This window comes from Telopea speciosissima, chromosome 2 (assembly GCF_018873765.1).
Source record: "Telopea speciosissima isolate NSW1024214 ecotype Mountain lineage chromosome 2, Tspe_v1, whole genome shotgun sequence".
Lineage (NCBI taxonomy): Eukaryota > Viridiplantae > Streptophyta > Magnoliopsida > Proteales > Proteaceae > Telopea > Telopea speciosissima.
Genome location: NC_057917.1, coordinates 46,402,521 through 46,417,987, shown reverse-complemented (window position 1 = coordinate 46,417,987; position 15,467 = coordinate 46,402,521). Strand labels below are relative to the sequence as shown.

The 15,467-nt window shown below is 37.5% G+C and overlaps 1 protein-coding gene across 2 annotated transcripts; it reads right to left on the bottom strand.

Moving 5' to 3' along the window:
• Positions 1-3,480: 3,480 nt before the first annotated feature.
• LOC122650015 (plant cysteine oxidase 2-like) lies at positions 3,481-7,036 on the bottom strand. 2 transcript variants are annotated; one of them, XM_043843310.1, is made up of 5 exons: positions 6,858-7,036; positions 5,420-5,541; positions 5,083-5,242; positions 4,734-4,940; positions 3,481-3,630 (listed from the first exon to the last, which is right to left on the bottom strand). In XM_043843310.1, exons 1-5 carry the CDS (start codon positions 6,955-6,957, stop codon positions 3,500-3,502), a joined length of 720 nt encoding a protein of 239 aa, XP_043699245.1. In that variant the 5' UTR covers positions 6,958-7,036; the 3' UTR covers positions 3,481-3,499. The 2 variants fall into 2 exon arrangements, with proteins under 2 accessions (XP_043699245.1, XP_043699246.1); XM_043843311.1 differs by having other exon boundaries at positions 3,481-3,632; positions 4,739-4,940.
• Positions 7,037-15,467: the final 8,431 nt, after the last annotated feature.

The window sequence follows — 15,467 nt, the reverse complement described above, 5'->3', positions numbered from 1 at the left end:
ATGAGTTCTCCCCCGAAAGTAGCTCTGACAAAGGGAAGTGGGTTTCATTCAATATTGGTTTAGCTCTAAGGGTCCAGTTTCTCCATTTAGTATGGAGAGAGGCGCTTTTTTTTTAACTTTCAGGGGACATGGGGTGGATTAGCTTCCGGTGAAAGAGCAAGGTGTAGACGCTGAAAATTGCCACCCTCCCCCCACAATGATGACAAGTGGACATGGAAAAACATTTGTGCCTCACCCAATGGAAGCCCCCATCAGTCACAAACCCACCCCCCCTAGAAAAAATCCCAAAAAACCTGTTTGGGGACCGTGGCATTGAAAAGGCCACGGTTGGTCTCCGCAGCGCCACGGAATTGCTTCTACGGTACCCCAATACAAGGCCCTTTATAAATAGAGGGCCCCCTCCCCACTTTGAAGAGGAGGCCCTCTACCTCAGGAACGAGCTCCTTTGCTCATTTTTCAAATTTTGAGTGTGTGAGAGCCTCATTTCAGCCCATTTCAGTACGCCGCCAAACCCCTACCTCAAGATTTGTGCTACCGTTACTCTATTAGTACCCTGAGTAATCCGAATCCACTCTTTTACCCTTCAAAACCTTGTTTTTCTCACTATTCCACCGAACCCTTTTGGGTAACCCCTTTGTAGTCCCTTCTGACGTCGTTACTCCATCCGTGGTGCGAGTGCCAAACCCTTGTAGTCTTTTGTAACACCGTTACTCTATCTGCGATACGAATAACAAATCACACTTGGCATAGTCGTTTCTTTGTCCGAGGAAAGAAAGGCAAGTCGTTTGTTGGTCTCTACCTGAGCCAGGATACCCTCCTACACTTTGCATTTGCATTGAAGAACGTGTTATCTCTCTTTTTGCCTTGTTGGATTCAATTTTAGGTATATATATGTATATTTCATTTTGGCACAATGAAGCCCATTAAAGTAGAATTTTTTTGGGTAAACAGTAGTGTAGGCACGTGGAAGCAGCATATTTAGCTTCATGTAATGTGTTACATGCATGATACACAATTTATATATTAGCTTTGCATGTTGGTATAAGATGTGTTAATATGGGAGATATTCAAAATCAAGCATCTAGTAGAAATACCAGTTTAACCAGGCGATATGGGGTGCTAACACCTTCCACTCTCATAACCTGACCTGTTACCCAGACTCTCTAAACATACAATATGAAATCATGCATAGCCATTTCCACTCACCATGGATAGGCTACCTCCCATTGGGTCCTAGGCCTAAATCCTACGTCACAACTCCTTTTATTTTAATATGTATATCTTGACCTCAAACCCCCTATCTCTAAGGGACCCCGAAGTTCGGATCACTACCCGCAAAGCGGATAAAGAAGAACCTTGCTCCAAAGGTCTCGGTACCCACACAAGGAGCTTACTTACTTAAGAGCTAAAATGGAGAAGGAAGGAGATCAAGCCATTGCCAAACCATGAAAGCCTTATTTTGTGGATTGTGATTGTGGATATATTGGAGTGTGTTTCATGTAGGATGGGTATGCACATCGGGTGGAAATTGTTACATGTTTGTGAATGCATGTAGTTGAGAAAAGTATTGCACATGATTGTGTATATGTGGATATGGTGGTGATGTATGCATGTGTTTGAGTGTCAGTGACACCGACGAGTGAGTTGAGAAATGAACGAGTTGGGTTCAAAGTTTTTGAAAGTCACTGATTCACCCCCTCTCAGTGATTGCTCAATACTTAGGTTTAATTATGAGCTTTTTATGCTGAGAGAGAGAGGATTGAAAAGAAATCACAAGTATAAAATCCTACGTCTATGGAGCATGAATTCTTCATGATGCTTCCAAGTCTTGAAGTCCTCAACCATTGATAGATTTGGGACTTGTTGAAGCTTTCCAATGGTGTTCCTCAAGCTTCCATACCACTTTGCTCAATCTCATGAAATGGCTTATATTGATCAACTAAATTCTAATGAGATGAAATACGTTGCTAATGGGCAGGTCAATTCTGAGAATCGTATGAGAGACCGAACTGCGGTATCTTGCGAGGGGCGCCTCATATGAGTGGTTAAGACATGACAAATACAAGTATCAGGGAGGAATCGGGGAGACCGGATGACTCGACCTTAGACCTTGTCCAAAACTTGAAGCGAGCCGCGCTAGCTTATTACGTTTTGCAGCAGCAAGAGGGCTTAGTCAAAAACGGAGGGGGCGCTAGCGCGCTCTGGCTTGAGAGCACTTGAGCGCGACACGTGAAAGCCGTTGCGCACGCGCATCCATTTTCTTTGCAAAGCGCGCTAACCTTTTTCAGCTTGCTTCAAAGCCTATGCGCGTAATGAACTGTAATTGTGAAAAGGTCGGAAGATCTGGCCAAAGAAAGTGAAAGCCCTGTAGATTCATTCCCATGGTTTGATCCTTCCCAGTAAAACGAGGCATTTTCTTAGCTTTTACGCGAGAAAGGGGGACCACCCTCCAAGCCTCGCGGGGAACCAGGATCAACCTCACCCGATTCGATATGATCCCAATTCTTAAATCACTACTTATGACCAACAATGCGAGACAAATTAGAGGTTCATGGGTTTCATTCAATTCAGCCCCTTATCTTTAGATTGGATTTTTTTAGCCTTCATATACTTCCTCTGGTTGATTATTCATTGACATCTCACTAACATATCGAAGCCTCATTTTTCCTATGGGTTTTTTAGGCTTGAGGTTCAAGCGTGCTTAGTGCTTAAGTCATTCAAGCTCAAGTGCGAAACCCAACAAAAGCCAGGAGTTTATCTTTAACTTTGAGACCAAACTGAACCACTATCTTGGAGTTCATTTCAATAACAACTAAAAGACCACTCGTAGCAGACAGAGAAAATTCTAATGAACCCGTAAAGGATAGGTAAGGTTAGCCCCTATTTTTCGAGGTTAATCATCTTAGTTTTGATCCATATTATTTAAACTGTTATGACGATTTTATGGACCAATCAACCTAAAACCCTATCGGTGACATGTACGATAGTGTGACCTATTTCCGATCCACGGTTAAGAGATATTTGTTCTTCTCAGCCGTGAGTTTCTCACATTTTCATATCTTTAATAAAATTTCTCTTACAAAAAAAACCGAGGCCCACTCCAAATGCCCAACTATTGGACGATATTCAAGTTCTTAAAGAGAGAGAGAGATGGGGGAAAGAGGCAGTGAAAGAGGCCAATAACACACAAACAACTCATGAGACAACTGACTTTATCTAAAAAGAAAAACTAATTGTCTTTTTTTTTTTTTTTTGGGTAAAGAAAAACTAATTGTCACTAGGGGACAAAGCTAAAAGTGGAAGAAACTGTACAGATAAGGTATCATATGAAGGAAAGAAGATTACAAATAAAAGGGACCTCCAAGCCGATACAAGGGAATGAAGAAACAAAATGCTCTAGTTGGGGTCTCTTTCTCACCACTATAGATCGCCCAAAAGAAGAAAAAAAACAGAAAAAGTGGAATTGTTGGTGGACACTAGAAAACAGATGAGAACACTACTAGTAAACAGTATCAATGATCTGTGGGCCCAAATATTCAACCCCTTCCATCTTTAGGTCCTTGGGCATCTCAATCTCTTCCAACCATCCATAACAGTCATCTCCCTCTTTTGGTTCCCTTGCACTGCCATCTGTAACCCCAAGCCAACAAAAACAACAAAAAAAAAATTAGAGTTGAAGGAGCATATGCCTAACCAATGGAAATTTAATAGCATTAATTATATATATATATAAAGCATCGTTCATTAGTGTTAGATTCATGACTTTGAACACTTTTAGTTAGATAACTATCTTATCTCATATTTGTTCAAGTTAAACAGGTACCCATTACTTTATCCAAAAAAGACAAAAAAAAAAAAAAAGTACCCATTCTCCCTCATAAGTATCGTACCACACGGAACACAACACAGATCTTGATCTTCTATGGCACGTTGCCCTGTCCTGCCTGTGCTGTGCAGACACAGGGCCGCATGCAATGACCACCTTCCCCTCACCTAGACAAGGCACTCAAACAGAAATAAAGCAATCAATATACGCCGTCCTATGTCTACGCAGCACGGCAATACAGGCAGCCTGCGCCATAGAAGATCTAGATCCGAACCATGGAACATGAGGTTTAAGATTCTTTTAACAAAAATGACAAGAGGGGTACAATAAGAGACATGGCGTACGATAACACCCCGTTGAGGCAAACATAGTTCCCAACAGCAGTTGACGTATGCTGTATATTTTAATGTGCAAATAATTATTAAATTAACTAAACAAACTTAACTTAAAACGAAGAAGAGATAAATAAATTCAAAGAACATGCATGCAACATGCAAAAAAGCGTGAGCATTATTATGTTCATGCACTTAGCTCTCTTTTTGGATAAGTTGAAGCGGCATCAAGGATAGTCCTGGTGAAATTTTATAAGATTATAGGATTACAATTGTAAAATTTTCATCCCAAAAATTTGAACGATAGGTAGAGGAACTCCTAGCCGATGTAGAACTCTCAACAATAATCATCATATCAAGTGGAGGGGAGAAGATGCACAGGATATGGGTGCTAGATTGAGCCAGCCTAATATGGGATAAATTAAAGGGCTTGATTTAACGCATTCCATCAGCTCTGGAATTTTGACGTATCAGTCAAGTACCTAACAAACTCATCCTTAAAAGCTAGCCATTAAGAGGAAGCATGCAATGTAAAGTATATGCAGTGGAATTGAACTCATGATAGCTCTGCTCACCTAATGACCAACTAGAGCAGGGAAGATCCCTGTAATATGTACAGTCTCGATCATCTTCTTCTGAATAAGGAGGTCCAAGCACATCAAGTACTGCACAGGGTGTAACTGCAGTGAAGGCATGAATGTTTCCTCCAGACGTGGGATAGAGCACTGATGTGTTGCATGGGGCTGTGAACACACTATTGGCCTTCAATCTTGCGAGTCTCACTGAAATATATATCCCTAATTTGGGTCAGCCAGAGAAAATTCACTCATGGATTTTGTTTTACTGATTTTAAAATCTCTGTTGGCAAAGAGAAAGAAAACAACAAATTAATAGAGGAGAGAGAGAGTCCAGATGACTACTAACCAATCAAAGAAGGCATGGAACTCTCAGAGTGCTTCACAGGATCAACCCAATCATATGCTTTGATGTGCATTGATCCTAAGAGAAGCTTGCTGAATACTGTCATTCCTGGGTGGTTATGGAGTGGGATAACTGCAGTTGGTGGAAGAAAGAAAATACAAAGCTGCCAACAACAAAAAAAGAGGAGAAATAAGAAAAATCACTTTGAATTGGTTTTGATTTTGAATCGAAGTGATTAAAGAAAATAACCAGATTACTAACCAAATTCCAGTTTTATTGAAGTCATGAGATGTGGATCATATGATGGGTATGAATATGGGCAAGAATTTCCTGTTCTTACCGAGAAATTTTTGCATTTGTATATAGTTGTACATGTGACCCTCGGAGTCTCCTCTAGAACACTTCTAGGCTTAAAGAAAAGGAGATCCTTACTTAGCCCAACATCTTCTGGCTTCATACTGTCTGCAATATGAGAAATTAAAGTACAAATAAAATTCCACACTTTAATATAAAAAGAGATGATTTGCAGTACAACAACATTAACCCATAGGCTTGATGAGCACCTGATTATAGAAGACCCCCATGCCTATTTAACTTGTCAAATTTCACTTTTAAGGGATTTTTCTATTTGTATTCACTACCCTATTCAGGCTCCATTTGTTTGTCGGAGACTTAAGTGATGTGGGAAAATTGAGGTGGAAAAGTGCTGACATGGTACTTCAAAATCCTACCCCAACCTTACACAGTAGTGAATTTACAAAAACTCAAGGAATAATATTAAATGCTTTATCTATTGACATAGCACTTAAAAATCCCACCATTATGCTATCCAAATCCCAATAAAACAAAAGATTTTGATTACTATTCATGAAACAATTAAAAATCTAACTTCCGGTCCCTAACCCACATCATTGTAGGACCTTTAAATGGTGAGATGGTGAAGGCTCTTAATTCTCATAGACCTTTCCATTTTTTTTTTATAAAAACCTTTTCCACATTTGTTGATGTAGCAAGCTATTATTTCATGAATTCCAAACCCAACCGCCCCTCCACCCCCAACACAAAAAAAAAATACCTCTTTCGAAAGTGAAATATCCTTGTCCTATCAATGCATTTGCAGGTGTCATTAAAAAGGAAGACAATAGTACAAGCACACAGACCAAGACAAAGATGGTAACTTTACTTTAGGGTGGAACCCCACATTCATTAATTCTAAAATGTCAATGGGAACCCACATTCATCAATCCTATTTTACATATAGCTGCACAGCCTGCACTTACACTTACAATTCAGTGCTGACAACTGTCCCCCATTTATACTCATTAAGAGTGCATCGAAGATTATTTATGAAAGCAATAAAAGAACTATATTTGTAGCTACAAATACTCACAGGTGATCCAGATTCTAGAATTAGGATAAGAAACCAAACATACCCTAAACCACCCACTAGAAGTGATTTTCCACCTGGAAGTGATCGATCACCACTCACTAGTCAATTGTGGTACAAGAACACCCACCTAACTCGATTCCAGAGTCCAATTGCTCTAATGGACAATCACACAGACTTCAAATCTTACAGATCGATTACAGATCTAATCCATTAGAAAAGGTTGGGTACGAAACAAGGAAGAAAGATTGAGTGATCAGAAATGCACAGTGACTGACTAAATTACCCGTTTGAGTTTTTAGGAAATTATCAAGAAACAGGTACAGTGCAAGATCTAATGTGAAAAGGAATCAGATCTGAAACTAAATAACAATAAAATTACAAGACTCACCGAGAATTTTCCGCAACTTCTGAACATCTTGAGGCGGAGGAACCGTGCCAGGGCCTTTAAAGACCTCTCTGCAAGAATCGAACAGTTTCTGAAGCACCATTGTCACTGGTGGTCCACGATGGCGATTCGTTTTCTTGCATCTCTTCTGTTTGATAATTTTACTCAAACGCCCAACCTCCTTCGTCATTACTAACCACAACACTATATCGCTTTCAAAAAACCCAAAAAAAAATCAATTCAAAAACTCCAATACTCAGAGTTGTAGAAATCAAAATCCGAACAACAAAAGACTGATAATCCAGATGAACAAATTCATTAGATCGAAACAAGTTGAGGTTTATAGGTAGTAGAGGATTAGATGAGGAATAATGAACAGAGAATGTGGGTTAAATACTATGGGGAGAAGGAGAGGGAGAGGAAAACCAGGGGCCATGGAAATCTCCAAGAAAACAAAACCAGATAACAAAAGTATGATTAGTAAGGTGACCTCTCCTTCCATTGATATTTTGATGGAAAGCATAATCAAACCACGCAAATGACACTAGCGGTTTTGCTCTCCCCGCCCCTAATATTTTCATAATACTACCGGGAATGAGCGTGGAATTCCAACCCGGTTTTGAAAAATGAATTTTTTACGAAATTACCCTTTAAATGGCTTTTCATCATTAGACAACCTAATCACGTGGCAAGTTAATCCCGATCCCCTGTAGTGTGTACGCATAGTACGTTGCGTATCGCTATCTCGAGATTCGATTTTTTTTTTTCTTCTTTTGTTTTTTAACGCGGGAATTTGAAGAAGACCCATGTGTGGAGCCCACAGAAGGGACTGTGGGTCCCAGTTTCTTTCCCGTTTAAGGTTTTATTATATATTTTAACCCAAGACCAGATTACCAGAGAGGAAACGTGGGGCGGGGGGGGGGTGGAATAACGGTGTTTTTCTGGAAGTAATCGAAAGCGACAAACGGATTTAGACTTCAGCGTAACTATTTCTTTTGCTCAGCTGGGTGATGTCAGCAGATGAGAATAGGGGTACTTTAGGCATTTTAGAAAATGAGGCAACGGTCTCGTGCCGTCACGTGAATCCACGTGTTGAATTTGCTGTGTGGCGGTGTGGTTTTCTTTGGTTAAAGGATGAGAACATAAATATACCCCCACGTGTTGGGTTAGAGTCGTCCCCACTGACAACTTGGCAAAGCGAAAGAGATAGTGGAAGGAAGAACTCAAAAAGGGATGAGCTGAATGGGGTTTGACAAATCTTTTATTTATAAAATTGTAAGTTCCATAGTGTCTATACAACTGAGTACTGACACATGATATCAGATAGAATTAGGGGAACTGGGGAAGGCTTTTTTTTTTTTTCTTTTTTTTTTTTTTGATATAATGGATGGAGACATTACACGTAACACAATATTAACATGAATTACATGACACGTGGAAGTAACACTTGTTCTAATAAGACGTGGCGTGCCGCACGAGGGGTATTGGTTGAACCCAGACACATGGGACACATGGGTGGGATAGGGTGATCATTTCAATCATTTAATTAAAGTTTTTTTTTTATATAGTTTAAATTTAGGTTTGGACAAAAGGTTTTGTATATGGTCGTGTATCATGCACAATCGTGTCTAAAACTGTTGAATGGAGATGAGGGATCGTGTACAATACACAAGCATGCTCATTCAATGATTGGAAGCACGATTGTACACCATGCATAGCTATGTAGGAAATGTCTCTTCTTATGTTTATTTGATATGTAAACATAAATAGATATGTTTGTTATGATTTATGATCTATAATTGTCATTAAAAAAAATTCAATATAAGTATAAATTCGTAAACAGCTCAAGAATTGTTTATGATTTATAATAAAAAACTATTTGTTTTGTCTATGCAGGTACCATTAATAAACATGTGCAAAATTTTTACTTAAGTGGGAGTAAAATGATAAAAATTAACAAAAATTAGAAGAAAGCCTCTCCCACCCTCTCAAACAGCTCAAGATTTGTTTATGATTTATAATCATAAACTATTAATGTTTTATCTATGTAGGTACCCTTAATAAACATGTGCAAAACTGATATTTAAGTGGGGTAAAATGATAAAAATTAATAAAAATTAGAAGAAAGCACCCCCCCACCCTCTCTCTTAACATATATTGTATTACAATATATATATATTTATAGAGAGAGAGGGAGAGAGGAAGGCTTTGTTATATATAATATGTCTTCACATAGGTATACCAAACCTATTTTAGATTATATAAATCACATAAGCTCTCTTTGTCTATTATATCCATATTGGCAGCCCCATTTAGGTGAGATTTTTTAAAGTTTCTGTCGATGTTGTTGTGTTGTTTTTCTTTTACTTTTATTTTAGCTAGTTTCTTTGCAAGGATCCATGTAGCCAATCCCATTTAGTTGGGATAAGGATGAATTGTTATTGTTATTGTTGTTGTTGAGTAACAAAACAATTATTGTTTATAACCCATAACCTAATATCATAATTGATTATTCAAAAATAAGTCATAGATATAAGGGTTGATGTTCTATGTGTTGTAGGCTGCAGCCTGCGCCCAGACACATGGGTCTACCATTCAGGGGGGCAAGGTGATCATTTCTCCTACCCCCATGTGTCTGGGCGCAGCCTGTGCCCTTGACACAAAGAACATTTGGCCTAGATATAATTTAAACTATGTCAAAGAGAACCTAATATCACAAGACATTCCTTTCCTTGCCATATAAGACTCTGCAACCACCCACATGGACATGGAAAGTCCATGGTCCTCATGGAACCTCTATAGATGTCTCCGGCAGTCCAAAAGTACCAAATTAATGACCTCCACTTCCTAAGTGGCGGACTTCTGCTACTATCTTGGAGTGTGTGTGGTTGTTTTATGGATACATGAATTTATTATTTTTATTAAGCTATAAGTCTATAACTATGTCCTCTAGCTATTGAAATAATATGGTTATTTAGGAACAATAACGCTGCCTAGTCGTGTGGCCCCTACACCAGCACAGGGCCAATGACTTGCCAGGGCATCAATTAGGGGGATTTTTTATTTTATAGGGGAGCAGGGTGGCCATTTCTGGGGGCTATGTATGGGCGTAGGGGCCATGCAACCAAGTAAAATTCTTTTTCCCTATTTTCAGGGAAGTGTTTTCTGTCCAAGAGCATCGCCTACATTAGCACTACTTGTGTCTAGCTATCTCTCTCCTCCCCCTCTTATGAAATGACATCTTTGCTTCCTAGTAGGGAGGAGAGAGATAGACACATGAGAGCGCTGACGTAGGCCACACTTCCAAACAGAAAATGTTTCCCCTTTTTTTTAAGTTATGTAGCTTCTCCATATAAGGTTTATGAGTTTTGTTTAGATCTTGAAACTTACTTAGATTGCATTTATTTACTACCATATTATAGGTTATATTAGAGTGATATTTTGTTGAGAAGTTGATCTTCAGGTCCTCTGCTCACATGTTAAGTTTTAGTACAAACAGAATTTAATTGTCAAAAAAAAAAAATTTAAAAAATCCAGTCATAGTTGGAAAAATAAGTTTTTCGACTTGACTCATCTATTTCAAAATGTAGTAAGTCCAACGATTCAAATCTAGTCAGAGTGAATCATGTTTTTTTCTTATTTTAATGGACAGGAGATCAATGTCAAAATTGGTATATCATCCTTTACATGATACAACTAAGGGCATGAACCAAGCAAGATTATATTGATGCAGGCCAATAAACCCTTCAAAGAAAAAGCAAAAGGTTTCATGAATGGTCGTGTACGATGCATGACTGTGCCTGCAACCGTTGGATGGGGATGAAAGATTTTGAATTGTATACGATCATTTCCATCCAATGGTTGAAAGTACAACCATGTAACATGCACAACCATGTACGAAACCTCTCCCCAAAGAAAAAATATAAATAAAAGATTGGTAGCTTTTATAGGATTCATATTCTAAATTATTAAAAAAAAAAAAAAAAAACCAAAAAAGAAAAGTACTCCACTACAAATAGATTTCAAAGCCTGGTTTAAATTTTCAATGTGTCCTATCAATTTCCCTACAAAAATCATTCTTAATCATACCTCTTTCTTAACAATGCTCTTCTTAAACTTGAGAAAAACTTGTGTGTTTAGTAGAAAATTCATCATTTTTTCTCAAAAAATTATAAAATATTTATTTTTAATCTAAAGAAGATCCAAAAGTTTGTAATTCATTAAATTAATCAGTTTAGAACTTATGTAGCTTTGGTTATTTTCTGCTTCTTTCAAGTAATATGATGCTTTCTCCACCCACCCACCCCCTCCCCTTAAGTCAATAGTTTTGTTCGTTATAATGTTGCAAAAATCTAAATTGTAAATCATAAACTCTCAACCAGCATTAAGCATTTCAAAAATTTTCCATAAAAAGAATTGATTTTGACTTTGTATACTGATTACTAGAAGAGCCTCAATCACAAAAACTACATTGGATTGGGATTAATTGACTTTCTGTTGCTGAAAAGGGAAGAGATGAATGGGGTTTGACAAATCCTTTGTTTATAAAAATGTAAATTCCATAGTTTCGATACAACTGACACATGAATGAGGGGAACTGGGGAAGGCTATTTTTATTATTTTTTATGGTACAACGGATGGAAAGATTGAACGTAACGCAGTTTCAACACCAATTATATGACACGTGGAAGTAAAACTTGTTCTAAAAAGACGTGGCGTGGGATGAAATTCTTATTTTAATTAAGAGGCGATGTTCTCTACACCACAGCGCACGAGGGTTATTGGTTGAACCCAGACACATGGGGTGGGGTGATCATTTCAGTCATTTAATTTGTATAGTTTAAGGCCTGATTTGGTATGATTTCTATTTCAATGTTGGATTGATTTCTTGAAATAGTCAACAAATAGATTTTTGGTCAAAAAATTGAAATTGTTTTGGTTGTATCAAAATGAAATATTTCAAGAATAAAAAAAAATTCATTAGATAGTTCAAATTCTAAGAATAGATTCTCTATATTTCTTTGGAAAGGATGGTGGTGGTGGCACGGGGGGGGGGGGGGTAGTAGCGGTGGTGGTGGTGAAGGGGTACGAGTGGCGGTGGTGGTGATTGTGGAAGTAGTGGCGGTGATTGTGGTTGTGGTGGTTGTGGAAGTAGTGGCGGTGGTGGTGGCAATGGCAATGGTGGCGGTGGCGGTGGCGGTGGCGGTGGAGGTGGTGGTGGTGGCAGTGACAGTGGTGGTGGTGGTGGTGATGGCAAGGTAGTGGTGGTGGTAGTAGCGGAGTAGTAGTGGTGGTGGTGGTAGCGGGGTAGTAGTGGTGATAGTAGTGGTGGTAACAGGATAGTAGCGGTGGTGGACTAGTGGTGGCGGTGACAATGGTGGGAGTGGGGTGGTGGTGGTGTGACCATTAGGAGAAGAAGGGTGGTGTTTTATTTTTAACATGAAATTACTACTTTGCCCATGAAATTAACCATGTGTTCATTCAAGAGCAAGAGTGCTAAATCAAATGAAATAGAAATTCTGAAACAGCTCCTCAGCTATTTCAGAATTTCTATTCAACTTGATTTCTATTTCACTGAAATAAGGTGCAAAAATCAAACCAAACGTACAATTTCAGAAATAGAAATCACCCCCTGAAATTGAAATAGAAATCATACCAAATCAAGCCTAAATTTATGTTTGGACAAAAAGTTTTGTTCATGGTCGTGCACCATGTACGATCGTACCTAAAACTGTTGGATGGAGATGAGGGATCATGTACAATACATGAACATACCCATTCAATGGTTGGAAGCACGATTGTGCACCATGCATGGCTATGTAGGAAATGTCTCTTCTTATGTTTATCTGATATATAAACATAAATAGATATGTTTGTTATGATTTATGATTTATAAATTGTCATTAAAAAAAATTCAATATAAGCATAAATTCATAAACAACTCAAGAATTGTTTATGATTTATAATAAAAAATTATTTGTTTTGTTTAAGCAGGTACCATTAATAAACATGAGCAAAATTTTTACTTAAGTGGGAGTAAAATGATAAAAATTAACTAAAATTAGAAGAAAGCCTCTCCCACCCTCTCAAACAGCTCAAGATTTGTTTATGATTTATAATCATAAACTATTAATGTTTTATTTATACAGGTACTCTTAATAAACATGTGCAAAATTGTTACTTAAGTGGATAGATAGATAGATAGATAAATAGAGAGAGAGAGAGAGAGAGAGAGAGAGAGAGAGGAAGGCTTTGTTATAGATAATATGTCTTGACAAGGTATACCAAACCTATTTTTTATTATATAAACCACATAAGCTCTCTTTGTCTATTATGTCTATGTTGGCAACCCCATTTAGATGAGATTTTTTTAAGTTTCTTTTAATGTTGTTGTGTTGTTTTCCTTTTAATTTTATTTTAGTTAGTTTCTTTGCAAGGATCCATGTAGCAGATCCCATTTAGTTGGGATAAGAATGAATTGTTATTATTGTTGTTGTTGAGTAACCAAACGATTATCGTTTATAACCCATAACCTATTATTATAATTGATTATTCAAAAATTAGTCATAGATATAAAGGCTGATGTTTTCTGTGCCACAGCGTAGCCTGTGCCCAAACACATGGGCCTGCCATTCCGGGGGGGGCAGGGTGGTCATTTCTCCCGCCCCATGTGTCTAGGCGCAGCCTGTGCCCCCAGCACAGAGTACATTTGGCCTAGACATAAATATAAACTATGTCAAAGAGAGCGTAATATCACACGATATTCCTTGGCAAAAGAAGGTAAACCGAGTTCCATATAAGACTCTGCAACCACCCACATGGACATGGAAAATCCATGGTCCTCATGGAACCTCTATAGCTGTCTCAGGCAATCCAGAAGAACCAAATTCATGACCTCCACCTCCTAAGTGGTGGACTTCTGCTATTTTCTTGGAGTGTGTGTGGCTGTTTTGTGTATAAATGAATTTATTATTTTTATTCAACTATAACTATGTCCTTTAGTTATTGAAATAATATAGTTATTTAGGAAGAAGAACGTTGCTCGGTCGTGTAGCCCATACACCAGTACAAGGGCATCAATTAGGGGGATTTTTTATTTTATAGGGGAGTGGGGTGGTCATTTTTGGGGGCTATGTATGGGCGTGGGGGTAATGCAACCAAGTAACATTCTTTATCCCTATTTTTAAGAAAGTGTTTTCTGTCCAAGAGCATCTCTACGTTAATGCTACTTGTGTCTATCTCTCTCCTCCCCCTCTTATGAAATGACATCTTTGTTTCCTTGTAGGGAGGAAGGAGATAGACACATTAGAGCATTGACATAAGTTGCACTTCCAAACAGAAAATGTTTCCCTTTTTTTGTTTTTTTTAAGTTATGTAGTTTCTACATATAAGGTTTATGAATTTTTATTATATCTTGAAACTTGCTACGATTGCACTTATTTACTACCACATTGTAGGTTATATAAGATTGACATTTTAGTTGAGAAGTTGATCTTTAGCTCTTTTGCTCACATGTTAAGTATTAGCACAAACAGAATTAACTGTCAATAAAAAAATAAAAATAAAAAAATTAAGTCATAATTGAAAAAACAAGTTTTTTTACTTGACTCGTCTGTTTCAAAACATAATCAGTCGGGCGATTAAAATTTGATCAAAGTGAATGAGATCAATGTCAGAATTAATGGTATATATATCACCCTTTACATGATACAACTAAGTGCATGAACCAAGCAAGATTATATTGATGCAGGCCAATAAACCCCAAAAAGAAAAAGCGAAAGGTTGAATGCACAGATGTGTATGATGCACGATCGTGCCTGCAACCATTAGATAGGGATGAGAGATTGTGTACTGTACACGAGCATTTCCATGCAGTGGTTGAAAGTACGACCGTGTACCATGCATAGCCATGACGAAACCTCCCCCCAAAGAAAAAATATAAATAAAAGGTTGGTAGAATTTATGAGATTCATATTCAAAATTATTTAAAATATATATATATAAGAAGAATATTCCACTACAAATAGATTTCAAAACCTAGTTTAAATTTTCAATGTATCCTATCAATTTACCTACAAAAACCATTCTTAATCATACCTCTTTTTTAACAATGCTCTCCTTAAACTAGAGAAAACTTATGTCTTTACTAGAAATTCATCATTTTTCTCAAAAAATTATAAAATATTTATTTTTAATCTAAAGAACCAAAAAATTTTAATTCATTAAATTAATCAGTTTAAAACTTATGTAGCTTTGGTTGTTTCTGCTTCTCACGTAATATGCTGCTTTCTCTCCCCCCCCCCTCCCTTAAGTCAATAGTTTTGTTTGTTATATAATATTGCAAAAATCTAAATTGTAAATCCTAAATTCTCAACCAACATTAAACATTTCAAATATTTTTCATAAAAAGAATTGATTGATTTTGTATACTGAGTACTAGAAAAGCATCAATCACAAAAACTACATAGGATTGGAAACAATGGATAAAAATAGCTTGCCAGATAAATTAAAGAGGCTCAAAATGAATTAAGTTTTTGAGAAAATTGAAAAGGAATTCGAACATGATAGCGATGAAAAAAGAAAGCTATAGATTCTTAGATTGGGATTAGTTGA